The 26,599-nt window shown below is 53.5% G+C and overlaps 1 protein-coding gene across 2 annotated transcripts in view; it reads right to left on the bottom strand.

The window, feature by feature from the left end:
* Positions 1 to 26,599, bottom strand: part of GRIK3 (glutamate ionotropic receptor kainate type subunit 3) — a 108,052-nt gene that overhangs the window by 32,557 nt on the left and 48,896 nt on the right. For both annotated transcript variants that reach the window (XM_066982496.1, XM_066982497.1), the window contains exons 2-8: positions 16,997 to 17,173; positions 15,340 to 15,597; positions 13,849 to 14,030; positions 9,938 to 9,991; positions 5,717 to 5,890; positions 3,117 to 3,260; positions 432 to 539 (exon numbers count right to left, since the gene is read on the bottom strand). In XM_066982496.1, coding sequence (XP_066838597.1) covers positions 432 to 539; positions 3,117 to 3,260; positions 5,717 to 5,890; positions 9,938 to 9,991; positions 13,849 to 14,030; positions 15,340 to 15,597; positions 16,997 to 17,173 — 1,097 coding nt within the window. The remainder of the gene's footprint in view (positions 1 to 431; positions 540 to 3,116; positions 3,261 to 5,716; positions 5,891 to 9,937; positions 9,992 to 13,848; positions 14,031 to 15,339; positions 15,598 to 16,996; positions 17,174 to 26,599) is intronic.

The raw sequence follows: 26,599 nt of genomic DNA, 5'->3' as shown, positions 1-26,599 counted from the left end.
GTCCAACCATCCCCCTATTTCCAAGCCTTGGGTAGTTTTCCTGGTGGAAATCACACCCAGCCGATGCTTTCAGGAGTTGTTCAAGGTTTTGTAAGCAAGCCCAGTGAGGCAGAGGGTGGGAGAGGTTTTGTTCTGTCCCCTTTGGCCTGGGCCCGCAAAGGTTAAGGCTGAGCCGCGAGGTTCTGCTCCCACTGCTGTGCCGTGCCCCAAGCTTCTGCAGCTGGGAACTCTAATCTGCTGCACGTCGCTTCGGGGCTAGCGAGTCACTGATGAGGCATGGAAAAGGATCAGAGCAATCCCACAGAATAGATACCCTTTTATGTAAAGGACAGAAAACACGGAAACAACACAACCACCATCCATCTCTCCTTTTAGCTGGGTATCAGAGCTGTGCCGAGCCGCATTCCGCAGGTAAGACAAACCCCGCTTACCTTTTCAAGACCGTCTTCTTTGAGGCTGATGATGTCCAAGTCAAAATCTGTCCGTAAGCCACTACTTTTGTTAAAGACAATTCGTCCAGTTAATCCTTCCCATTGGGCCTGTAGAAGGAAGAAGTAGCAGGGCTGTTAGTTGGGATCATGAATAATCTTTTGCCCTCTATCGTGTGTTCTTTTAATTAGTCCTTTTACTAGTTCTTTCTCCCCAAAGAGCATGATTAATTAATAATCACCAACGTCACTTTGCAGACTGCAGACGGAGCTGGAGATTTCACAACTCTCTGCAGTCCTTGCTGCCGTCTCCGTTCGCACCTTTTGTGTTCAACAGCTGTTGCAGGACATGATGACTCAGGAGAAAACTCCTTGCATTTATCACAGCATCCTTGCGGGCTGCATTTATCCTTGTAGTCCTGATAAATGCCGGGCTGCAGGGAGCCTGGGTCTGGGACAACTCCAGCCAAGCTCATAAATAAAGAGTCCTTTCTCGCAGGAAAAGAGGGGCACAGAAGCTCAAATGTCCCGAACACTTCCTCCCTGCCTCCCTCCCTTCAGATGGAAAGCGGAGCAGAAGAGGCTAGGAGCCAGTCCTTCTGGCAGGCTCTGCCCTCTGAAACTGGCACGGGAATATCAGGGAGAGCCCCCAGACCGGGCAGGAGCTGTGCCAGCAGAGCCAGCACCACGGCACAGCGGGGTGTGCGGAGGCTGCTCTGCCGGGGGGTGCCCGCGGCCCCACGGGGATGCTCCCACCGCTGGTCCCAGCTCCGAGCTGCTCAGGTGCTGCTGCACGTGCCTCTGATGGAGGTGCCTCCTTCGTGGGCAGGGCAGCTCCAAATAAACTGCTGTGATAAAGGTGGCATAACGCATCCTCGGGGGGGGGAACTGGCATATTTCCCTGTAAATGCACTCCTCTGGCTCGTGCTCATTAATTCCTAAGGAGTAATGACAACTTCCTCACCATCCCTGGGCTTTAGGGAAGATCGTGCTCCGTTGCTCATTTTGGCACGCAGGTTTTTCCCGGGGGGTGCACCGGTAGCCAGGGGGAGTGCACCTAGATGGGGCTGAGCTCCGCTCCCCGTGCCCACCCCATGCTTCCCGGGAACCCCAAGGGCACACAGGGCACCGACACTGCGGCGACGGGGGTGGCTGGGCGCCCCTCTGTGCATGTCGTCACCCAGCCCGAGGCACTGCTGTAGCTGCGAGGAGCGCGGGGCCGGTGGCCGCGGCGAGGCACCCCGCTACGTGCGCTGCTTTGTCTGGGCAGGAGTTTAGAGGGAGCAATTACGGCGTGTTCTGATTGCCATGGGGGTTGCTCGTCCCTGCAACCGGCTGACACGGTGCCAGGAAGGGAAACAACAGGCAGGCACTGGAGTGTGAGCTCAGGGTAATTTGCAAAAGGAGCCAACCAAACAAATTATTTACACTCTCTTTTGGCAGCCAGCTGGAGCAGCTTTCCGCAGAAGGGAACAAAACATGAAGAAGGAGAGAGAGAGGCAGAGAGAGAGGAGATACAGTCTTCAGTGCCTATTAAGAAGAAGTTCATTCTCTCTCTGCAATGGGAACGATTCTTCCCTCTCCTCCCCACGCCCGTGCGGTCCGTGCACCCGGCAGCGCCTGGGTGGGCACTGTCACTGCTCGTGTGTGCCTGGCCTCAGTGCCAGCGTGGTCTGCAGGTGATGCTGCAGCACCAGTCCTAATAACGATTAACAGCGTACTTCTGCTCTTTTATGTTTAAAAACTTCAGGGGATTTTATACCCAGCCTTTTAAGTGTGGCCCCCGTGTCTTATCCCATACTGCCTCCGGTTTCATAACTTCCCACGTGAAGAGCCGCAGCCATAGAAGTTCCAAAAGGCCTTAGGGTAAACAGGGTATTATTTTTCACAAAGACATAACTGGCAGGGTTTGCGGTGTCTCCCTGCAGCTCTGCCTTCATTTTTTCCTTAGGCAAGGGCTGATTTTTGCAGACAAGGCAAAGCCCGGGGTGCGAGCATGGGGACACGTGCTTGGGGCTCACGGGGGGGCTGGCCACCTCTTGCCGCCACTCCCCTCCCTCGGTAAGCTCTCTGCACCCAGACAGCCGCTGTTTGAGTCTGCCTGCATGCTTAAGCCAGGTGCAAACAAACCATGCGTGGGCTGAACGGCAAGAAATCATAATGACTGAAAACAGAGAGGGACCGAGGCTGCCTCCTCGCTCCCCTGGCTCCCACTTGCTCAGTGCTCCACACGCCAGAGGCCAGAGCCTCTCGGCCACCGGGAGGTGGCTGCTCCGAGAGCCCTTTGAGGACCCCAAGCAAATGGTGCTGGAAGAGGCAAATGGCTCAGGGCAGGAATGGCTGCAGAGGGAGGGGTCCGGCTGCTCTCGACACAAGAGGAGGCAAGGACCAGTCTCGGTGACACCATGGAAGTGCTCGGCTTGTTTTGGGTGTTTTGCTGTGGCTGCAGGTGTGCTATTCTGAAGGCAAAGACCGGATTTTTCCTCTCTGGACACACAGCAGTCTGATGTGTGTCCACGCTTCCATCCGTTTGTACCTACTCAGGCAGGGGAGGATTTTCTATAACCCTGTAACTGCCAACCCCTCTGCCATGTGCCCCAGTACCTGCGCTCCGAGCAGCTGCACTGCTCCTGCTGGGGAGCTGTTGCAGTAGTGGGAAGCAATTAGGGTTGCAAATCGTGCTTTTACCTCTTTTATAAAATTCATGAAGCGGCCACCGAACCTCCAGGCTTTGTGCCGGTGGCACTGCAGGGAGTTGACGGTCATCTGGGGGGCTCGCTGGTAGCACACGGAGACCACATGGACCGCGTCGTACAACAGGGCAGCGTCTGTCTAAAGTAAAGGGAACAGCATTTGTGTTGGTCGTGGTTCCGGAGCAAGGAGATGTTCACACAGCAACGCAGGGGGAATCCGTGGTGTCTCCCTGAGAAGCCACAAGAACCACCAGCAGATGGGTCCTGCTGCAGTCCCCACCAGAGGCAGGGCTGGGATCTCAAGAGATTGCCATACGTGCGTAAGCTTTAACACAAAATAGGACTTCTGTGAGGCTCTGGGCTGACTTCTCATGCAAAACTCATCCTCAGACACACGACAAAGCCCCACGAGCGTGTTTTTGTGCTATGCAGCTCTTTAGGCAGAGACTGGGAAAACGTCATCTGTCCATCTGCAGCTATTCTGGTTGTTTTAGTGCGGTTACTGTTGTGTGGCCAAACAAAGAAGCTAGCTGTTTCTAAACGTAGAAGATACAAGGTTTTCTTATTTAGTCTGCTTTGTCTAAGGCAGTGCAAAAACCAACTTACATGAGAACATCTTATCCACACTGTTTTATACGTGGGGAAATAGGAATCAGGAGAGTTAAGTGGTTTGTCTCTGGGCATAGAAAATTTTCCAGAATGCCCCAAACTGCCGTTGAAATGAGAACATCACAGATGTGTAACATCTTCCCACTTTTCAGTGGTTTGAACTAGGGAGAACTTTCCTTTTTTTCCCCTTCTGTTTAACATAATGGTTTTAAATTCCATTTGAGATGCCCCCTCTCTCCTCCAAACACTGACCAAGAGAACCACATTTAGTTTTCCCCCCGATGCGGTTGGTCTTGCTAATGAAAATCCATTGTTTGCTGGCTTCGCAAGGCTACAAAACAGATGTGAGTACAGCAGCAAAGTAATAAACCACAATAAAACAAAATAACACAGCAAACAACTGGGCAAATATCTGTCAGGACGTGGCCATGGAGAAAAGCCTCCAGCACTGGCAGCCATCCCCGTGACCTTCCCTTCCCGCAGCGCCCGAGCATGAAGAGCAGGCGCCGGACCTGCCTCCTGTGGGGTCGTACGTGCGGCTGTAGGGACAGATCTTGGGAGTTTGGGGCTGGGGGAGAGGGGGACAAGGGTCTGGATAAGGAAATTCATGGGGAATTAGAAGGGGGACAAGGATTTGGCTAAGCAATATCATGGGGCAGTGGGTGCTGTAGTGCCCAGCTGAAACACAAAGCTAAAGAACCCCCTGCAGAAGGGAGCAGGCAGGACAAAAGATGAGAGGAACCAGGGGCAGCCGGGGAAGAGCCAGAGGCCGCTGGCAGAGGTAGGATACCGTCCGCAGTGCTGCGGAGACATGGGAAGGACAAGGAGAGTGATGGGACTGTCCACTAAGGGACAATAAAAAGGGACAGGAGGGATGCGAGGAGCCGTTTCAAGGTGAAGGTCTGGGAGGCTTTGCTACGGAGGGAAGGCTCTGGCAGAGCGCGAGGGGAGGAACAGAGGCAGCCAGCCGGCAGCTACGGGTCGGAGGCAGCCTTGCCGGGAAGACAGATGGGTGAGCAGGTGCTGCACCTTCCGAGCAGCAGCTCGGTGGAGCAGAGCTGCCATTGGGCCCTAAAAGGAGGCATCGGAGCTTCAGCAGAGCCCATCTCTGGGCACAGCTTTGCCTCTTCTTCCCTGCGTCCGTCTCGGTGAATTGCCTGGCCCAGTCCAGCCTCGTGCTGTGCTCCCAGCCCCGGGGAGCTGGACGTCTGGCTCCTTCTGGGGACTTCTTGGGGAAGTAATCCCAGCTGGGCTGGACCCAGGCAAGCCTTGGCACCTGCTAGCGGGCAGGCCCTGGCTGCTGGAGCATTTCTGCTTCCTAGCGCTGCTCCAGGGACTTGCACAGTCTGCCCTTCCCCAGGGAGTGACTGCAGAGGGGCTTCCCCGGCCAGCGCGGGTGTGCTGGGGCCTGGGGCACGCACAGCTCGCTCATGCGAGGCGCTCCTGGGCTGCGCATTGGGCGAGCGTGGGGAAACCCCGCTGAGCTCCAGCAAGGGGCAAGGGGCACAAAGGGCAGCTGGTTGCAGCTCCCTCCCTCTTGTTCCCAGCACGAAACAGCCAGGGCACTTCCCCGCTGTGCTACGTCTTTGCTGGAAGCAAAAGCTTTGAAATGTGCGGGTCCTGAAGGCAGCTTTGTGCTGGCAAGGAGGGAGTGAAGGAGGAAGGGCAGGAGAGAAGGAGCACCGCCTCCCAAAACTGGCACATCTGTCAGCAGCTGGGTGTGCAGGGCAGTGTGAGTGCAGTGGGCTGCAGGAGTTTCACCAGCAGAACTCGCTGCACTCGAGGGACAGATGTTAGTGTGCCAGTAAATGCCCTGAGGAAGACACCTGTGGTGAGTTGTTACTAGTGCAAGGCATTTATATAACATTTAGGTGTTATATATATAAATATATACATATGTATAAATACAACAGGCGTTAACAAAAGCTCCCTGCCCCTCGGGCTCGCTCCCCAGGCGTTGCCACGCATCCTTTAAGCCCCTCGTACCATCATCACGCCGTCGAGCAGCCCCAGCTCCGCCTTGGGCGCTGACTGCAGCCGCTCCATGGACCACTTCTCGATGATGGACGACACGTGCGGGTTCTCCACGTTGAGGATCCGGAAGCCGGTCAGGTTCACCCCAGAGTAGCGGTATGGTTCTAGGTCTAATGCATAAAGATCCTTAAAAGAGAGAAACCAGTTTAAACATTTTGTTTAGCTGTGTCGTGCTTGTCTTTTCTGCGAGCTCTCTGTCTGGTAAGGGAGAGAGATGAGTGGTGGGGGGAAAGCCAGGGTCAGCAGCTCTGCCTCGCTGAGCCTGGAGGAGGTGAAACGACCCTCTTGGGGTGACTGCAGAGGGGCCAGGAGCTGATCCTACATCCCCAACGCTCCGAGCCAGTCCCTCGACATCACGGCCCCCAGCAGCAGCAGTAAGGGCAGGAGCAGTAATAGCAGTGACAGCAGCGCTCCGGGTACAGTGTGCGAGCACCGGGCCGCGAGCCGAAAGCTGTGCCGCGGGGCTGTGTGCTGTGGCGGTGGCTGCAGCTCCCCATGCGCTCCCTGGGGCTGGGACAATTCCGTCCCATCCCCAAGGCACTGAGCTAGTTGAAACCATGAGGAACTAGGCTGGCACCCAGGGGTGGGGGGAAGGCAGAGCTCCTGTGCTTGAAGCTCCCTCGGGCTCTTCCCTGAGAATTTGCCGTCGGTGCTGAGGCCCGTGGTGTGCTGGGGAGGGCAGAATAACTCCGGATTCAGAATGCCAATTTGCAGACAGCTCTCAGAGAGGAACTAAGACGCATTTCTTGACATTACGACCAGCCTACGCAGTCTGCAAATGAATGAGGTGCCCTTTATGCTATTTAAACCCCCCCAGCCAGGCAGCCCTCAGCCCTGCTGGCAGCCAGCCCACAGACACGGCTTGGCAGGCAGCGAGAGACGGGGCGCTCGGAGCCCTCTGCGAGCGCGCTTCTTAATGCATCTCTTGGCTCACAGTCGCTTCAGTTCAGGGGCTGGCTTCAATGCCCAGTCACTAGCTGGAGTAGTTTTGGGTTAGACGGGGTGCCAAGAGCAGCTGGCCTGCCCATAGAAAACCGGAGCAGCTGACTCGAGGCAGTGAGAGCTGCCTGGGGGACGGAGCAGGGCGAGGGGTGCGTGAGATGAACGGCAGTCTGGAGGGGCTTTGAGTATGGGAGGCATTGGTGGATGGAGCTTAATCAGAATTTATCCAGAACAATTTCTTCTAGTAAAATTGGAGGGAGATGGAAAGGCAACGCCACCATCTTCTGTGATGAAGGCTGGGGGATGAATGCGGTAACAGTGTTCATTGATGACAGGGGATAAAACCCAAGAGTTCAAGTGCAGCAGGAGATACGGGGCTGTTGCTGCTTTGTACGATGTGGCCGTACCAGGAGGACGCAGCAGGCTGTGGGTTCACCCAGACACAGCAGCAAGCTCCGTTCAGCCCACGGGGGCTGCGAAAGCACTGGCCATAAAATGCACTGCCCTAAGCAAAGCGTAGCAAAATCAGCACTTGCCAGCAGCCGAGACTTCACTCTCAGTGGGAGAGCTAGGAATTCTTACAGCTGTTTTGCTTTAATAAGCTTTGGGGGTTTGATCTTTCCTTAAGTGCTGCCCTCTGACTTTGCACCCCCGAGGCAGGCTGCTGATGGATGCCGTGGTGCGGTCCGCAGCTGCAGCCCGGGCCCGAGCCATTAATCACACCCACCAAAGAGCACAGGATTGCTGTGGTTTAACCCGGTTGTTGGATTTTTTTTCCTGGAAAATTGCAAGTATAAAGCTCCACGTCTTGTTAAAGGGCATCGTGAAAGCCAGGCCGTAATGTTGACTTTCAGATGACTTCTGGTAGCTGAGGGCAAATGCGGTTGCTTGACCTCAGCGTGCTGGTGGCATCCGGACGTGGGGCGCAGCGGTACTGTGCCAGGCCCAGTGGATTGGGTTATTTTATCAGGATTCGGATCTTTTTCTTGGATACTTCAGTCTGTATTCTGGAAATTGCTGTGGGCAAGTAATTTTTGGTTGCAAAAAGTTGATCGTTCCCCCCTCAGAATGTGACCAGCCATGACAAGGGGAACCCACCGAGCTCCGGAGCGCGCGGTGCTGTGGCGCTGCTGCCTGCCCAATGGGACCGGTGTTTTGGGCGTCCTCCCCACCCTGTGCTCGCCACTGAGCTCCACTTCAGCACGGTCCTAGGGAAGGCAGCTCTCTCCCAGCTCCCTTCATGGTGCCAGTTCAAATCCCAGCTGCAAACCCGCGTTAGCATCTCCTGGCATTAGCAGAGAGATGAACACAGGCTGCGTGGTGGAACATGCAGAGGTGGGGGGGAATTGCCATATCAGTTTCTTCTGCATTTTCTGCTCCTGCACAGCCACAAATTGAAACATCTGGTTCTATTTTCCACCTCATCTACATTCTCTTTTGCTATTTTTTGTACTGCAGACAATTCTCCCCTCCATCTAGTCTCAAGCTCTATGCTCAATGTTTCTGCGAGGTCTTCCCCTCACCCATGCTCTCCCACCTCCCCAGTTGAAATCCCGAGCCGAAGTTCATCGTGCCTGAGCATCCGAAGCAGGAAGCATGTTGTGAGCCTCAGGAGCTTCGCAGGAATGCCTGACTACCAGCGCCAGTGGGAACCGGGCCCTCCCAGCTCGGTGCCTGCTCAGAAGCAGGGCTGGGCGTGTGGTTTCTGCTGGCGGCAGCCCCAGGCTTGGGAGGCGATTCCTGCTTCCCGCTTCTGCCTCCCTAACTCGCAGCAGAAGTGACAGCAGGCATTAGGGAAGCTCCTGGGTTCGCAAGGACTCGTTTTCACAAGCTGCTGGGAAATTCCCAGAAGCGTTGAGCTCAAGGGGTTTCTCACTGCTCGGGACTCTATAGGACGTAAAGGCCTCCCGTGCGTTAGGCGCGGGCGCAGAAGGGTTGCTCCAGCAGACAGGCTGCGGTAGGGCTCATCACGTTGAAGTCAGTGAACTGTAGTCTTGCTGCCTAGCAAAATGTTGAAGCATTTCATGCCAAGTGTTGATACACTGTACTCAGTATTGACTAGGGACCTTTTAGAAACATTCAGTATAACATAATAGACTAATTCATTAGCACCCCATGGGTCTAGTACTGTAGACGCTGCAGCACATGCATTGCAAGCTAGAAAAACATTGCCTTAAGGAATGACAGATTAAAATATCTTTCCCATGGTATAACTGTTATTTCAGGAAAGTGGCATTAATTGTGATTGCTTATCTATTAATTTATTATAATTCTTTTTTTTTCCCCACCTCCAGGCTGTACCTACACATGAAATGTACTCTAGGCTCAGCTGGGGCTGATTAATAGGAGGTTATCTGGGAAATGCTTAAAGCTGCCTGGAATAGATAATGGCAGCAGGGGTAATTAACATGTCTTTTGCATTTGAAAAATAAATTTTGCAGTTTTTAGGGGTTAGTTTAGTCTGTTTCTTTCCTAAAGGCAAAAAGATAAATTGGATTTTTGAAATCACACAAAATTCAACAGTATACCAGACAATAGCATCCTAAATGGAAACAAAAGTGGCATGCCAAAAAACCCAGACCAAAATGCCTCCTGGTGTCAGAGAAGAACTGGCCCGTGTTTAATGAGTGTGGAGTTAATCTCAAGCTGAGTTCTTCTCATGCAAAATAAACCTGCAGTACTGAACTATTGACCACGGTGGGGCTGGTGCTGGGTTTTAAGAGAGACCAAGATGAGCGCAGAGAAACACGCACCCGGGTCTTACTGAAACGTGGTCCCATCTACAACCTCACAAACTCACCCGTATGCTCATCTTTCAGCGTGTGGGTAGCTGCACTGAAACCAAAATGAGCGAGAGGGGAAATAAAACCAAAGCCTGCATCTGTGCAAATCTGTGCGGCTCCAAAGGGCTGGAGCAGTCCAAGAGCAGCGAAGCAGAGACTGAAGCCTCTCGCAGTAAGTGCTCAGGCAGGGCTGCGGTGGCGGAGTTGGGATGACCAAATTGTCTGGTTTTAACCCAAAGCTGAGTCTAGCCCTGCTCTCACCTCTCTTGGGGTGCTGGTCCCCTTCCCCTTGTTTCCCTCCCTCCCCGCAGTAGTGCCCTGCAGCCGTGCAGTGCACGTAGAAGAGGATGGGTGCCCAGCCTGCTCCCCGGCCCCTCCAAGCACCTCCTCGTCCCCCATGGGCTCACCAGCGAGGGTAAAAGGGCTTTGCGCCAATTAGATACTTTACCAGAGTGGTGAAGATGAAGTGGTAGTATTCTGTCATCATTCCCATCGCCATGGCCTTGGGGAGAGCAGGGAAAGGAGGTTAGTAAGAGTGGGTACAAGAATATAACACCAGCCATGCAAAATAAAACTCGAGAGTCTGGCGGGAGGCAGACCCAGACGCCCAGCAGCTGGATTCCAGGCTAGAAGCAAAGTGAAAGGCTTTTTAGTTCTTGTATTTCTGGTGCTCTGCATCCCCTCCCCTTCAGTGTCTGTCCTTATAGCTTGTACATCTGACTCCTGTCCGTGTGTCCGTCCTTCCTGAGTCCTGCAGGCGGATTCCCCTGCAGTGCCTGGCTGGCAGCAGACCAGCAGATGTGTAGAGGAGCGGGGGTGTCTCACCCCCCCTCGGCCACACCGCCGTGCTCCTGGGGGCTTTTGGCCACACCAAGCCCCACGTGTTCCAGCCCGACACGGATCTGCTCATGCAGATTGCTGGGATTTGCATAAACGCGCCGTGATCTGCGGGGTTTATCACAAATCGTTACGGCCCAGAGGGTCCCCGGCTGGGTTACCTCGTGCAGACCCTTCAGAGCACATCGGGCACAGGTTCCTGCCCGGGAGCAGGTCACCTTGAGGCTGGTGGCTACAGCAGGAGATGCTCGTGGTCTGCACTGTGATGCTGGCTCTGTGAGCTTGTTTTCTGGAGAAAACGCATGCGAGACCGCTTTAAAATCTCCACTGATGGGAAAGCAACTTCAAGTCCCCCAGGAAATGTTTGCTTCCCTTGTATTTTTGCTAAAATTACTAGGGCAGAATTTAGCTCCGAGGAACGAAGTGACAGTTTGCAAAGAAGCAGGATGTCAAAAACATGGGGAAAGGAAAGGATCGAGATTACAAGCCTAGAAATTGTAAGGCTGGAGCGGGTCTTTACCCCTTGTTTCCTGGCCTGGAAATATCTTTTAGAAAGCCCGGTGCCCATGGATCTACAGGACTGCGTCCGAGGGCTCTCCTGCCCTGTACAGCTGGGTGCAGCAACCTGGGGCTCGCTGACAGCTCAGCACGGGAGCCATCGGGGAGGTGCCGTGAAACCCCCAGGAACTCCTGAGGTTCCAGCGCAGGAGGCGATGGCTCCCCAGCGGAGCCGTTTCGGAGGTAGACGCGCGCTCCGGTGCTGCTGGGGGAAGCAAGCCCCAGCTCCCCGTACTGGCAGTGCAGCAGACATCTGGGTTTGTGGGGGAATAAATAAATGATAAACCTGTGGATGAGCTACGGGCGAGCCCCAGGATGGGAACGGGAGCTCCATTAAAGTTAAGACAGGCACATCTGTGCACTGCAGAGTGCGGCAACTGTTCGGAAACAGCTGCCAAGGAGAGCGGGGAAGCTGGGAAACTGGAGAACAGCTGTAAAGCATTAAAAAGTGACCAAAAATGAGCTAGGCTAGAGAAACACAGGTAACCTGGGAGGGCCTCATGAGCGGGTGTAGCTCTCTGGTGGGTTTCTGTAATGATTTGTGCGTCCAAGAGGGTGAAATTGTTTGGTGTCTCCAAGGAACCCGGACTGGACGCGGCAATGTCTGCACATCTTTGTGCCAGCTCTCGGGTTGTGATTCCTGGACTCATGACGTTTCAAAGCACTGTCCACATCACCAGTGAACTGCATGCCACTCGTGTTCTGGGAGAGTTTGCCATTGAATTACTTGGGAGCAAGAGCTGGACGGGCTTGGTCCTGTGTGCTCAGCTGGAGCTGCCTTCGTGAATGGTGGCTGTAGTTGCTCAAACCATTTTATGTCACCTAAAGGTAAATCCAGTACCGAGCGTTGGGAATTTTAGCACAAGCCCTTTTTGCCATCCGTCGGCACTGCATGGGGGCAGGCAGCAGAACACCTCCGCGGGTCGTGCCTGGGAGAAGCCGACACCAGAGGCTGAGTGAAGCAGAGCTAACTGAGGCTACAAAAAGCAGGGGGTAACCCTGGTGTGTAAGCGTTGCTGGTTCTGGGACAAACAGAGTGCCGGGCCATTTTTCCCTGACATTTTTGCCGTTCAGTTTATCTCTGCGTGTCGTTGTTCCTCCACCAGCACAAAGCAAGCTCAGGCTGCTCTGCCGCAGGGAGGAGGCTCGGGCTGCGTGCGAGGCTCAGCGGGAGGAGGCAGCGGCGGTCGGGGCTGGAAGTGCCTTTTCCTGGCCCCCCCCCGCTGTTCTGCAAGGGAAGGCGGCTGCTCCAGGTGTGTGTCTCTCATTTGGGGAGAAAGTTAGGAGATGAGGTTCCTGAGCTTCCTAATTCTTCAGCAAATGAGGGTGACAGAGATGAGGGGTCTGTGTCGTGTGCTGCTCGGAGCCTCAACACTGCACGGATATGGAGAGATGGCAGTCGCGGCACGATTTGGGTTTGTACAGCTTCCCAAACTCTGAAAATATTCGACTTTTTTCTTTTTTCTGTGTACACTGTGTAATACTGCTACGCAGAAATCCATGGCTGTGGGTCCTGAACTGCCCCCCCCCCAAACCAGCCAGAAGGACTTGGGAGAAGTCCCTTCCCTCCAGTCCCCCCTCTCCTCCATCTTCCGCACTCTGTGCTCGCAACGCCGAGCAGAGCAGATGGCACAATAAACTATAATAAACCGCATAATAAGTGAACAGCACCAAACACAGCCAGCATGTTAAAATAATAGGCAGGAGACAATGAGTCCCTTCTATTGCTTTCTTTAATAATCCCTCCTAGGCTTTCTGATTTCTCTTCATTTTGCATCAAGCAGGTTGCAGGAGAAGTCTCTTTCTACATGCTTGCTTTCTCAGCCCTTCAGGGGATTTATTTAATCTGTGTGGCAGCGTCTTGCTGAGCTGCTCGGAGCAGCTCTTCCGCTGGCTGCTTTTTAGCCTTTTTTGAGACCATTTTCCTGTCTCACAGTGACCCCGCAGTGTACTGGCACTTGGGTCCAAGGGGTTGGGGCGAGCTGCAAACCTCCCAGTCTGCGAAAAACGCCAGTGGCAGAAGGGAGAGACGGAAGGGAGGCCAGTGAACGGAAAATCACTGACATCTGGCTTAAAGTGCAAGAATTGCACACGGTGCTGGGAAGCACCCGGGGCACGCAGCCGCTCCCCGTGCTGACCCGGTCCTGTTGCAGCGAGGTACAGGACCACGAGCACAGCCCCGCGCCCAGCACCAAAACGAAGCCGTTACACCATGCCCCTCTGCACAGCGTGCAGTCACACCCCTGGGGCATGCGGCAGCACAGAAGGGAGGGAAGAGATTTAAAATCAGCGTTTAAACAGCTCGTGTGGGGCTAAATGAGCAGCCACAGAGGAGGCCTGGAGCTCGTCCCCCCCTGTACACAGCAGGGCAGAGGAGCAGAGGGGCAGTGCCGCAGGCTGCGCGCCACGGACGGGCTGGGGGCGCGGGGCTGGCACAACGGCTGCTCCCCTGACGTTTGCTCCTTCTTTCCAGGGGTCTGTCTCTCTGCGATGTGTTTTTTCATTGAAATCTACTTTTTTTTTTTTTTTTAGTGTAGAAATCCAGTCATATCCTTGGAAAATTACACTCGGTGAAAATGGCAGGTTTGGATCAAAAAGGCGTAGGCTGGTTTCTTTCACCACCTCTATTAGCAGCCCGCTACCTGCGCTCCGGCTCATGCTCTTAAAAAAGGAAATATCAAAGTGTTTGTCTTATCAGGACGGGACTGGGGTTGTTTCGTGCTGGGGATGCCGAGACATAACCCTAACCTTGACTTTGCTGCTTTCTGAGTGCTCGCTGGTGCCTCCTTCCCGACTGCAATAAGACAGCCCTTGGTTTCAAAGGCTGCGCTGCGGGGTCTAGGAGTAAAATCACCCGTCGTACCCGAAAGGAAAGCTGTAGGTCTGCACGCCCACCCCCAGGGCTGTCCCCTGCCCCGTGCCAGCAGCATGGCCCCCACCATGGCCCCTGTCGGCCCCGCTCACCTGCTTGAGGATCTGAGCTGCCATCAGGTGGCTGCAGTCGAAGATGATGCGGAACTCCCGGCCCCGCTTCATCTCCTTCAGCAGCGGCCGCGCATCGTCCGTGTCCAGCGGCAGCTGGCGGATTTTCAGGCGGATGTTGTACCTCGACGGGGCCATGATCAGCTCCTGCAGCCGAATCAGGCCTTCGGGCATGGCACAAAGGCAAGGGCACAGCGTTACGGGACAGCAGAGCATGAGGACTTCTTCTGGTTATTGTACAGAAGGCATCAAGACTTTCATCTCTCCCTCACATGGCCATTGCTATACAGTTAGCAAGGTAAAGGTGTGTGTCAGTCATTAAAAAACACACACAGAGACTTCCAGAATGGTTATTCTGGGGCGGATTGGCTTTTCCTGGTATTTTCCTGCTGCCTCTGCACCCAGCTGATGCAGAGCTGGGGTCCTTGCACTGGGTAGGAAGAGGAGAGCGGCAGATCCATCCTAACCTCTGCCATGTATGTCATCACGCCGGTTTTTTGTTTAGCAATATGCCCTTGAGAAAGGACAGGCTGTGTTAATCATCTACACAACAAATTAAAATCCACATTATTTACCATACACAACAGGAAAGGGGAAAAAAAAAAAAAAGAAAAAGCACTTAGATTTATGAATAGCATAGTTCATAACGGTCACTTAATCACAACTTGTAACTGTCTTGCTGCCCTCAGAATTCATTTCTATTTTATGCAGAAGGTACAAAGCCAGGCTGGATGCAGCTGCACAGGAATTATTGGTATCTAATGTTGCAAGAAGAAATTCAGCAGATGCCTATTGCAGGGAGGAAAATAGAAGCATGTCCCTGTGCATAGTAGAAGAAATGCATTAGAATATGCCATGAAGGGAACATACTGTGACCCACATTTGCAAAACAGGAATGTCAAACTGTGTTCTCATCAGCCCTCCCCTAAAGAAACCATTTGGTTTAGTGGAATTAGGTTGGACAGGCTACCCAATGTGTCTTTTGTTCCTGTTTTTTTTTCCCCCCTTTCTTTTTATCTGCAGTGCTGTGCAGCACTTTGCTTTGTTTAAGCATCAACAGCATTCTTCATGTGAAAAACTTTGTCAGCTGTGTTTTATAGAATTAGCCAGAAAACAAAAAAACTTTCCAGAGCTGCTTTTGCTTTTAGCTGGGAAACTGCATCCCCAGTGGCAGGCACAGAGCGGGGTCTTTGCTGGTGCGGAGGGGCACGGCGGTGCCCCATACAATAGGGTGGGGGCAGCGTGCCCCCAGACACTTAATCCTCCCCTTGACCCTTTGCTGGCGGAGCTGGTGCTGAGGGTTTACCCATTTCCCAAGCGGGCTGTGAATAAAATGCTTCAGAAAGGATCCCAGGGTTTACTGCACATGCTGTCATTTTGCCCCTTAAAGGGTTTCTTAGAAAAGTTCCTAAATGGGACCCACAACAACAAAAAAATCTGGATTCCTCCTTTCAAAGCACTCCCTTTGCCTACCTGTGCTGTCATCGTACACCACGGTGGCTGACCTCCACTTCAGGTACTGCACCAGGTCCAGGATGGCATGGCTGAGGGAAGAATAGTCGGGGTACAGGTTGACGTAGAAAGTGTCCTTGTTATCCAGCGGGTGGTGCTTCCACCGCAGCTGTATGTGGGGGACCTCCAGGGCATTGCAGATGGACTGGACGGCGTTGGTGCAGGAGCCTTGGGACGGGCCGAATATTGCTACGACCCCGAGGGCGAGCTGGTCGCAGGCTGGAGGAGGAGGGAAGAGGCGGTCAGAGAAACACGAGGCAGCTTTGGGGGTGAGGGGGGCACTGGACGGACGGACAGACAAGCTTCTGGGCACGGGATGGACAGACAAGCTCCTGGGCACTAAGGGCAGTGCAGGTACTGGGTGATGACAGCAGTGAAGAGAGGCAGGAAGAGGGAGGGAGGAGGGCAGGCGAGGCTCTGGACCCATGGCTGGAGATGTTCCACATCAGGAATGCTGCTCAGCCTGCTAGAGCTGAGCCTCCAGAAACATGAACAAGGTACATCTCCGTCCTCCTGCCCCTGTTCAGAAGGCTGCCTGCCCATTCTTTCTTCCTCGGCCTCTTCCTGCAGCTCCCCAGCAGCTCCCGATTTATCGCTGAGCTCCCAAACCGTTGGTGTCCCCCTCCCTCCCATGCTCCCAGCCAGCAGAGGCTGGGCCAGGGCCACCAGCACCGGCATCGCCGCGCTCCTCGGCAGCGTGGTGCTGAGCCACGATCGGGGCCACTCATCCACACCGCGGGGATGAAACGTCCTCGGGGGACTGACACCGCCCGACCTGAGCTGTGTTTAGGCAAGTATTGCCATTGATCTCAGCTGCGTGTGCTCCAGGGAGTGATTAGAGCTCAGCGCCAGCAGGGCAGGGGCTGCCCAGGGAGCGCAGCCAGCAGGGCCGTGCCTGATGCGAACACGGAGCTGATCAGCATCGCCCTGACAAATGCATTTTCCCATCACTTTTAATAGAATTTGCTTTTTGCAGAATAATGCTTTCCGTGGCTCCGTTGAAGCTATCGCTGAGAAATTAAAGCAGAACAACTGCAGTTAGGGCTGGAGGCATTTTTAGGGGAAAAAAATGTGCAAATTTTTCACAGGAGTGGACTATTTCTCTATTCCCTCTGCAGCCTCCCTCTGAACTGGGAGCTACCACGGAGCTTTCCCACAGCACCTTTGGGTGCTGCCAGAGCAGAAGCAGGCTCGCCGGGCCCCCAGGTCATGCCGGTGCTGTGCGGTCCTGCTCCTGCCCTCCCCTCCGGTACCTCACCCAGGGCACTTCAAATGTACCGCTGCTGTTAGGAAGGGACGGTCTGCTAGGAGGAGAACAGACCTCCTGCACCGGGGGTGTGCAAATTGCCGGGGATACAATAAAATAAGCACAGGCATGGCCTGCAGGCCTTCGCCCAGGATGAGAAGCAAACGCTGAAAGGAGCTGTGTGAGGTTTGCAGAGGAAAAAGGAGAGAATGGTCGTTCCCTTGTACTAACGTGCCTCGGGAAGGTCACCTCTGGGCGGACTTCTAACTGGGAGCGCTGAGCGGAGCAGGACGGTGCTGGGTTCGAGCCAAGCCACGTGGGTTTGGGCTGAACAGATACCACAAAGCTGCGAGGCGTGTGCCGTGTTCTTACCTTTCTTGGTTGCTTCAAAGCTGTCGTGGAAGTGTATCCGCTGAATGTCATAGGTGAGCGTTGTGTTAGGCAGCAAGGTTCTGTTTCTGTTGATGATATTGGCGGAAAATCGAAAGGCTTGCTCCTCGGCACTCATAACCTGGGTGTTGGGGCCATCTGCGTACTCAAAGATTCCTCCTGGAAGACAAGAGAGAGGCAGGAGTGAGCCGGGGGAAGCTGGATTCAAACCCTTGTGTCGCAAGGACAACTAAACCCCTGGCTGGACCCGTGACATTTGCAAGCGGAACAAGGACGTGTCCCCGTCTGAATAAGGACATGAAAACATTTGGGGTTTTGTTACGTGCTGGTTCACGGCAGTGTTCAGACTGCCAACTTTGCTGCGGAGACGCTGCGGGGCTGTGCTCAGGGCCCCCTCGTGCAGAGCTGCCCCTGTCCCTGCTGGCTGCTCTGGGGCCCTTTGTAGCGCCCTTCTCATCTTATGCCCTTCCTGCTGCTGGCTTATCCAGGTTCGTAACGCAGACCAGCAGAGACTTCTGAATTTGCCAACCCTACAGCTTCTCTGCTCAGTAATGCACATCCTGAATGCACGCTTCCCAGCGTTCGAGAGCTGTTAATGCCATTGCACCTCCCCAAGGGCAACAAGCTCATGTCGGAGGATTGCTGCGCTTCTCGGCTCCGTGTCTCTAAGTCTTGTCCTCAATTCCCCACTGACAGCCAGTCTAATTGAAGTGACTCAGTGCAGGCGTAAATTATGTAATTGGACGTCCTTGTCTCTGCGTCGGCACAGTCCCGTGCCCCTTCCAGAACCACAGAAAGACACATAAACCTTGCTCTGTCTTATTAAAAAGTAAACCAAAATAATTAATGGATGAGCGAGATAAGCAAGTGCAATTGGTAACAGATGGTCTCTGGGTTCATTAGCAGAAAGAAAATCTTCCTCTTCGATTTAAGGTAGTCCTAAAATGTTTTGTTATAGACAACAGATGTCTAGTCAGCCCTCCTAGTTTTCAGGCAACCGCAGGAATCCTCCTCCAGGAGCCAGAAGGCGTGAGCCATACTTCTTGTGGCAATTCAGCGTTAGCCAACGCTGCCACTGTGATGAGAGGCAAGCTGACGTTTCTGTCAGCAGCCAAACTCGGTACCCCCACAGGAACCCACCCGAAGCCGGGGCTGAAGGAGCCTCAGCACCAACGGCTGGGCATTTTGCACAGTGAGGACACGAGGGAAGTTGTAGGAAGCGCCCGCTGTGATCATGGCAGGTTGCTTCCCTCCTCTTCTCTGCACGCTTTGTGCCTCTGTGTCCCCAGCTGTAAAGCGTGGTGTTTAATTTCCATTGATAAACGTGCAGAAACGTTTGAGTTGTTCACTGCATGTCTCTGATGGGCAGAAATGTTTTTGATCTCAGTACTAACACGGGCAATAGGGAAAGAATAGAGAAAAAGAGGCTGGGTGCTTGTTCTGGAGCCCCCTTTCAATCCCCACGCGATCTTCAACAAATCCCTTATGACCTCATTTTTAATCTAGAATGCCTAGCAATATAGACAGGGGCCTGGAAAAATTGTCCAGGTGCCTCACTCTCACTGTATCATGCTGAAACATTTGGTTATTGACTGGCACACGGAAAATGATTCATCCACGTCGGTGTTTGTATATGCTGGTAGTTCATCGAAATTTCATAAGGTAGGGAAGGTTCGTGCTCAATATTACACCAGAAACAATAAACAGAAATAAAGTGAGCATGAGATTCATCCTTCCTGTACGAAGCTTTACTGTCCAGAACATTTTAGCAAAGCATTTTTTGTTTTCCAGCATCATCCTGAAGTGATAACAGGGTTGTGTTGCGCTGATTCCCAAGCAGCTGGCGTTGGGCAGCCTCCTAGCCCCGAGCTCGCAGGGCTGCTTTGCGGCACGCCTTATGATGATGGATACAGAAGGGCTGGGTATGGGGCTTACTGGTGCTTGAGCCCAAATAAATTCACCTTCCAGACATCCAATTGGATGTAATAGGCTTCTCGACAGAGAAGGATTTTCTGTGCAGCCACCCAATAGCCTGAATTCAGTACCAGGCGGCGAGAGAGCAGACAGGCACGAGCAATGTATTTCTGGCTACACTGCTGGGTGCTGAAAATAGCGGGACAATGTGAAATCTCTGGCATTTGCTAAGGTGTTAAAAGCAGCCACCGCATGCAACAGACTGCTCTTTTTCTCGGAGGCGCGGCGGGAAGGGGAGCATCTGATGGCAGATCTCGCGCTGCAGCCGCCGCGCCGCGAGCCGCCTCCCTTCCTCGCTGGCTCCTGCCTCTCTCCTTCAGATCTGCTCATTGCAATCATTATTTAAAGAGCCTAATAACCGGCTTGAAACAGCTGATTAATGCATAATCTTCATCATGATTACATAGCATAACTGGCATTAATTTGAAAAGCCAGCTAATTATGAAAATAATTGTTGCAGCTCTTCCATTTTAGCAAAATGGGGAATATCAGCTCGTGCTGTGGAGAGGATGAGGGACGCGGCATCGGTTTGTGCCCCACAACCGACCACGGTTAAAATGAAGCTAGGCAGTTTGCTGTAAAGGTGTCGGGGCAAACACACCTCCCTTGCCCTTCAGTTAGCAACACGGTGAAATCATCACCAGTTCTGAAAATTGTACGTTCACCCTCAAAATGGACACTGCGACTATTTAAAGGAAATATTTCCCCCAGTTGTATTTACACACAAGGATTCTCCTTGCCAGTGGTGAAAGCAGAGGGAGCTCAGGCTCCCACCAGCTCGCAGGAAAGCCAAGCCTTTTCTCTCTCCGTCCTTGCTTTGGATTCGTTTTTTAAAAGTCCACAAAAAGGCCTTTACACTTCCAGGCAGAAACCCGTTTTTCCCTTGAAACAAAAGACATCAGATACCTGCTGTTTTTTTTTCAGCAAACAACATCAGGCAATTCTCGCTGAATTCACCACTTCTAATCACAAAAATCCATCGGCAGTAAACGTGGTGAGATGCTGCTGGGAGGGAAGCAGTTACACAGCCGAGGAAGATGAATGCTCCCCAAGAAATAAGGAGCGCCTTCACCCGCTGCTGCGGCAGGCAGGAAGCCCTGGGCACAGCGCCCTGTGCCCTCCGGCCCAGCCACCCCTCCCTTGTGCTGCTGTCTCCTTGTCTCTCTCCAGCACCGCTGGTGCCAGCTCCGGGCCGGGAAGGAGCAGAGGAGCGGGGCCAAGCAGGGGCAGGGGACGTGGCTGCGGTGGAGAACTCCCAGACAGGGGCACGGATGCGCCCTGGTGCCCTGGAGCGACTGCATCTGCTTTGAGGTAGAACCGCATCTATCGTGGTGCAGGCGTGGTGCAGACCGTTATGCTCCAACACTCTGAAACGTGCCCTCGGATGGGATGTAACACTCGGTGTGGCAGCAGGAGAAAGTCTGGGGGGCTGCAAGACGCCTGCAGCCCTCCCTGTGCTCCCCAGGGAGCACCACCGCCTGTGGGGCTGCGCCAGGAACTTCCCCGGGGCTTTGCTCTGGTGAGATACAGAAAGTCAATGGGCTATAAAAAGTCAACAACAAAACAGTCCTACTTTTATATACCTATAAACAAGTTTCATCAGAGATAGTAAAACTGAAGGGCCTCTGCTGTTGCTGTCTCTCTTGAAACCGTTCCTGCCTCCGCCCTGCTTTGGAAGTTATTTCCGACGCCTGGGAGATGAATTGCCTCTGCTCACTTGGGCTGGTGCTAATGACCTTTCCTCGGTATTGCCTCTTTGTCTATTCACATCACAGCTCCCTCGTCCTCCTTACCTCCGCTCCGCGGGCAGATAAGAGATGGCAGCGCCGAGGTCTGACACGCCGACAGCTCCCAGCACTGCCCTGCCACGTCCTCCTGATGCTCATCAGAGCACTGCCTGCCTGCTTAGTGCAGGCAGGGACCGTGCTGTTCCCTTCCCCAGTCAGGGAAGCCCACAGATCCCATCCTGCAACGCCACAGGTTGTTGGACACGCACTGAGGCTTAACAGCTTAGGGTTGAGCTTGTTTGCATGCATGTTTCTTCCTGAAAACCTTCATTTTATGCCATGTATGTGCAGCAGTTAGTACAACAGGAACCAGATCTGGGAATCAGCCTTCTAGAAGAAGCTTCAGTCCAGATTAGATATCTTCCCAGGCAGAGTACTATCAAATGCAATCGGTCGTTATTGCTTTTACATTTCTGGTGCTGGAGTCATCCGTCCTCCTCTTTTTGGCGCTGGAAAGCCAGCAGAGCCACGCACTTCAAAGTATCCCCCCAGCACCCCAAAGCCCAGCTGGTGGGACAGGCGTGTAGGCGTGAGGCAGGACGTGTGCCGGCGAGCTTCATGTCATCAGAGAGTGCTTTGGGTTGGGAGGGACCTTCAGGATCATCCGATTCCACCCCCCGCCATGGGCAGGGACACCTCCCACGAGGGCAGGTTGCCCAGAGCCTTTCATCCCTCCTGGGCACGGCAGACGAGGGTACAAGTCCCCCGCTTCAACAGACGGCTGCCACAGGCTTCGGCGCCCACTGCTTTAATGGGGGGGAAAAAAAGGCAAAAGGAGGCGTTTGAAGTTTTCTTCATTGAAGATCTGAAGGCTGGGACTGTACAGCAACCCGAAGGCTGTGCGTTTCATGTCCTCCGCTGCGCTGCGACGCATCCGCTGCTCCCACAGCAAAGAAGGGCTGCGCTGCTGCAGGTCGGCAGGTGGACGGCACGTCGTGGTCCCTGCTGGGAGAACTGGGAGAACTGGGAAGCCAAGGACCTGGGACAGCCGATAGCAAGCCTGGGGGAAAAAAAAGGCTCCAGCGTTATCGGGTGGGGGACCATACTGGTTTTCCTCCACATCTGTGGTGAGTGTCATCTGTTCTGCATTCCTCCAACTGGGATCCCAAAGTGTTGCAGCTCCGGTGTTTTGGAAAATAGATGGGGGAAGGCACGGGGAGGACAAGCTGAGGCCATCCTTGCAGTGGAAACCTGTGCGTGTTCTCCATTGTTACTTCTGGCTTCTTGGGTTTTAGACGTCAGTCGCCAGGCACGTTGAAGAAGTGTTTGTCTTTTACCTTTAAAGTAGGCTAATTGCTCTCCAGAGAATGTCAATCCGCAAATGAGAAAACACACTAATTAGAATCAACTTCACATCTTATTATTTTGATTTATTTATATGATTTCATTCAGTTTGATTCGATTTGATTTGATTTGATTTGATGACCACTGACAGTGGTGCTGAGGTGGGGCCTTTGCAAAATTCAGACTGCGGATCCGAAGCAAAAGCCCGAGACGGCCCCTTGGACACCGAGCAGAGGGGCAGCCGCCGGGAAGGGAGGCTTCCAGGGGCTGAGCAGCACCAGGCGAACCCCTCTGCCCAGGGTAAAACCCGGGTCCCACCAAAATTCCCCCCGATGGCAATCAGAACAGGCCCAAGTGTTCTGCATCCAGCAAAGATCTGCTGTCCCCCTCCCGTCTTCATCTGGACGAGCTTTGAGACGGCCCCGGCGGGAGCCTCGGTCAGCGGGCTGGAAATCCTTTTTCGTGATTTCCCTTACCCGTAGCTGCAACCGCACAGGCTGAGTGCAGCCGGTTATTTTTAGCTCCATGGAAAGCCAAGTCAAGAAAGTCAAAGTATTTTAGTATTTTGGGTTTTCACTTTGTCCCCTCTCCTCTGTAACAAAACAAACAGCTTCCTTCTCAGAAAGAAAATTCCTGCAGCCCTCGGTGTGCGGTGTGATCTCTTATATTTTATTCCTTATAAAATCACGGAATTATTTAGCTTTGAAGAACAACTATTTCTGATAACACTTTTCTCTCCCCCGCTGACAGTGTTGTTAACACATTTAGACAGCTTTCTGACAGTCTCTTTCCATGTGACATCCTGGAAGAAATACTTGTTTTGAAATAGCTCGTAGTGAGGATGCAGCCAGCCTCAGCTCCTCCAGAGACTCGAGAGCTCCTGCCTCCTCTTACGAAGCTCTCGTGCCCAGAGAGCTCTATTTTCTTCTATTCTTCTATTTTCTTCTCTTGTCTTCTCTCCAAGGTCACAAAATGCCTTTATTCTCGAGCAGCAGGGCCCTGGCAATTTGTCCTCTCTGATGTGCTTGGTTTGGGGACAGCGTTAGCACATGGGACCTGTACTTGTGCCTCCTCCTGCAGGATGAGCAGGGCGGGAGATCCCACTGGGCTGCTCCACGTCTCCTCCAGGGCCGCTGGTGGTGCTGATACAGGGAAATGAGACCACACCGGTGGGAGGTAAAGGAAAGATCTCAGAAGCACGAGGCTGGGTACTGGGAATCGAGCAGGAGCTCCCCACGGCCGCCCGTTCAGCACGTGGCGGTCTCACGCACAACAGCACCGATGCAGTGAAAACAGCAGAATCCAGAAGGCAATAAATAGCACACACAAATAAAACCAACACACAAAAACAACAACACAAAAGAAGAAGAAGAAAAAAAGCAACAACTGATTTATTCCCTCAAAATGATTCTCCTTCCACTTTTCCCCAAGGAGCTGCTGCTACAAAATGCTCCAGAACCAAAGCGCAGCCGAAGCTGGAGCTGCTCCCTTGCTCAGCCAGGGGCTGATGCCAGCTGCTGTGCTCCAGACAGGAACCAAATCAGCCTCCAAGCTGACGAACGAGGAGGGCAGTGCCGGGGAGGCACCAGGAGCTCCCAGCCTCCAGCACCCGCTCACTCGGGGACCTTCCCCATGCCCGGCGTGGAGCCTCTGCCCCCAGCCCACGGCGTGCTCCTGCAGTCAGAGCGTGCAGGGCGAAGGCAGAAGCGGTCCAGCTTCGGCTACATGCAGTGAGCAGCCCTCGAGGCTTATTGAAACAAACCTTCTGGCAAAGGAACTGAAAATAATTCCTTAGGTCCATCAATCAGTTTCTGATTCTGACAGAGAGGCAGGATCTGAATTCCCGTCCCCTTAAACTGCTCCTGATCATGCATCAGCCTTGTCACTTCAGCGTGGCGCCGCTTAATGTGATGCAACACAGCCGAGTATCCAAAGCAATTTCAGGCCTCATAAACACGCGCGTGCCAGGGCGCCCCTCCGCAGCAGCCTGCCCGCTGCGGCTCGCGGCCCCTGCCCACGGAGGCTGCTCCCTCGGGGCTGCCGATGGAAATCCAGGACACAGACCCTGGGACAAGCACCGACCTCACAGCTGCTGTGTCCGGGCTTCCTGAGTGCATCACGCTTATTTTTTATAAAGAAAAGAGAGCAGAGGTGAGAGTTGAGGTTTGCGACCGCAGCCCCGAGGCTGCTGCCCGTGCAGCGGGGCTTTCCCGGGGAGCCCCCGCCGGCTGGCAGGCGGGGAGTCACACCCCAGGACCTCAGACAGCCACGCTTTGCGGCAGGATGCCAAGCCAGGTATCTGCTGAGTAATGCCAAGGAAATGAATTCAAGCAGAAAATGAAATATGCAGAATGTGTGTCCCGTAAGGAGGGGTTGTCCTGCCTGCCAGGGCAGAAGGCCCATGGCAGTAGTTTGATCCATTCCAAAGTCTGTGCTCCCAAGGGACGGCGCCTCCCTCTTTTTCCGTTTTGATATAAAATATGCAAAACCTGATTTCATTTGCACTGTGTTAGGTACTTCATGGCACAAGGGGTGGCGTTCTTCTCCTATGTATAAGCTGTTAATGGACGAGCAGTCAAGTGGCACAGAAATACATTATTAATGTTTCTGGTTAAATTAACTGATTACAAGCACTGTAGCTAAAATGTATGTATCAGCACTTTACTCACACTAAATGAGAAATTAATGGAATATGGCGCCTTGTTTTGTAATGGAAAGCAGATAGGCATGCTCTGAAGAGCCGTGCCCTCACAGAGGACCTGCACATTCGGCGCACGGGACGCATCTGACTCGGTGCCTCCTTGGGGTGTGCAGGGATTTGTGTCCTCGCCACCCCGGGGGCTGTCACAGTGGTGACAGAGGGGTGGGGACGGGCTCCTGTCTGCACACACGTGTGCTGGTGGCAGCTTCTGGAAGTGAACTTCTCCTAGTTCGCAGCTCACACGACCTAATTGGCATCGCGTGCTCTGCGAGCGAGCCACTGCTGCTGCATGTTTTACATCTTGGGCGGCGCGTTTACCGCAGCAGCAGTGCGTAACCCCGACCAAGCGAGCGGATCAAAGCGCTAATCTGAGATCAAAGGCCTTCAGCAGTGCTACAGCAGAAATAAATTAAGTTAGCAGCAGATTTCTTAATGATATTTACATTTCTAATTTGCATAATACATGATTAAAATGAAACGGGCATTTTTATTTTTTTTACGCAGGCTCAGTTAATTAATTAAAACAAAAACGCGTCCCCATACTCTCCGAGGAGTGGATTGCTACCAAGATGCAGCAGTGACAATGCCAAGAAACTTTTGGTCCCACTGCGTGCACTGTGACACCACGGCACCAGGTGTTCGGCTCTGGTCGCTGGGTGCCAGCCCCAGAAATCCCCATGGGGAAGAGCTGTCGGAAGGCGCCCGGTGACAGCCACCACCGGTGTCCTTCACAGTGGCACAGAAGGGCTCCCCCAGGGGCAGCAGTTAGGCTTTAAGCTGCCTTCTCTCTCAGAACAATCGATCTTGCACGTTTGGGGCTACCCACGTGCAAATTGCTATCAGATGCCTCACCACGCGCTCGCTTTGGTTCATTAGCAGTTCAGATTCTCATTGCGCATGGGTTGCCACCAGCGTGGAATTAAATCCCAGTGTTTGTGCCTGCCTCTGGCTCATGATAGCCCCCGCTCCCGGGGGAGAAGAGCTGGGTTTGGTCGTGCTCGCAGGTGCAGGTTGAGTCTGATCGCCAAATGTGCCCACCGGAGTGCTCCCCGGGGCCGTCACCCCCTGCGTTGTCACTGCCCTGATGGGCACAAGCAGCGAGACGAGACACCCCCTCCCCAAAAGCTCACCCGGCAGAGCTGTCCTGGAAATGGCGGGTGGTGGAATAAATCAGGCACGCTCAGGTGTCATTTTTACAGCCGTGCTTTGGGCTATGAGCACATTTTAAACTGTAATGTATGGGAGGAAGAAAAAAGTTTGAAAGCTTAAAATTATTAAGGATGTACGATGCCGGGTTTAGGCAACACAGCTGTAAGTACATTTTTCTATTGTGTTTTATTGCTCTGCGGTGTAATCTGGTGTTATATGCGATGTCCATCTGGCGCACGGTTCAAGCGAAATAAGAAGCAGGGAAACAAGGCCACAGCTGAAATAAATCCAGGCTCGTGTCTGTGATTGACTGGGCTTGTAGCAGAAAGTGCAGGATGATGAAATACTCGGGATTTGTCTTCATCCTGCGCCGCGGAGCTCGGTGCGGGACTGTCCCCCTGTCCCTGCCCTGCACTGGCGCACCCGAGCCTCTGCTGAGCTTCTCACCTTTGCTGGTGCAAAGTGGCTCTGAGTGCTTAATTTGGGAAAACTTCTAAACCAAATACAGAGCACTGAAAACCAGAAACGCTCCATTTTGGCAGAAAGCTGCCCTCTCCATTGAACAGGAGCGGGCAGTTCTGTGGCCGGCGGCACTACAGGAGCGCAGGTGCTCACTGATGACCCACCCCTGTCACCAGCAGCTGTGCCCAATCTGAACCTTGTCCCAAAATTAAGGAGCCGGAACTCATT

This window comes from Anser cygnoides, chromosome 24 (assembly GCF_040182565.1).
Source record: "Anser cygnoides isolate HZ-2024a breed goose chromosome 24, Taihu_goose_T2T_genome, whole genome shotgun sequence".
Lineage (NCBI taxonomy): Eukaryota > Metazoa > Chordata > Aves > Anseriformes > Anatidae > Anser > Anser cygnoides.
This window is presented reverse-complemented; position numbering and strand designations above follow the sequence as displayed.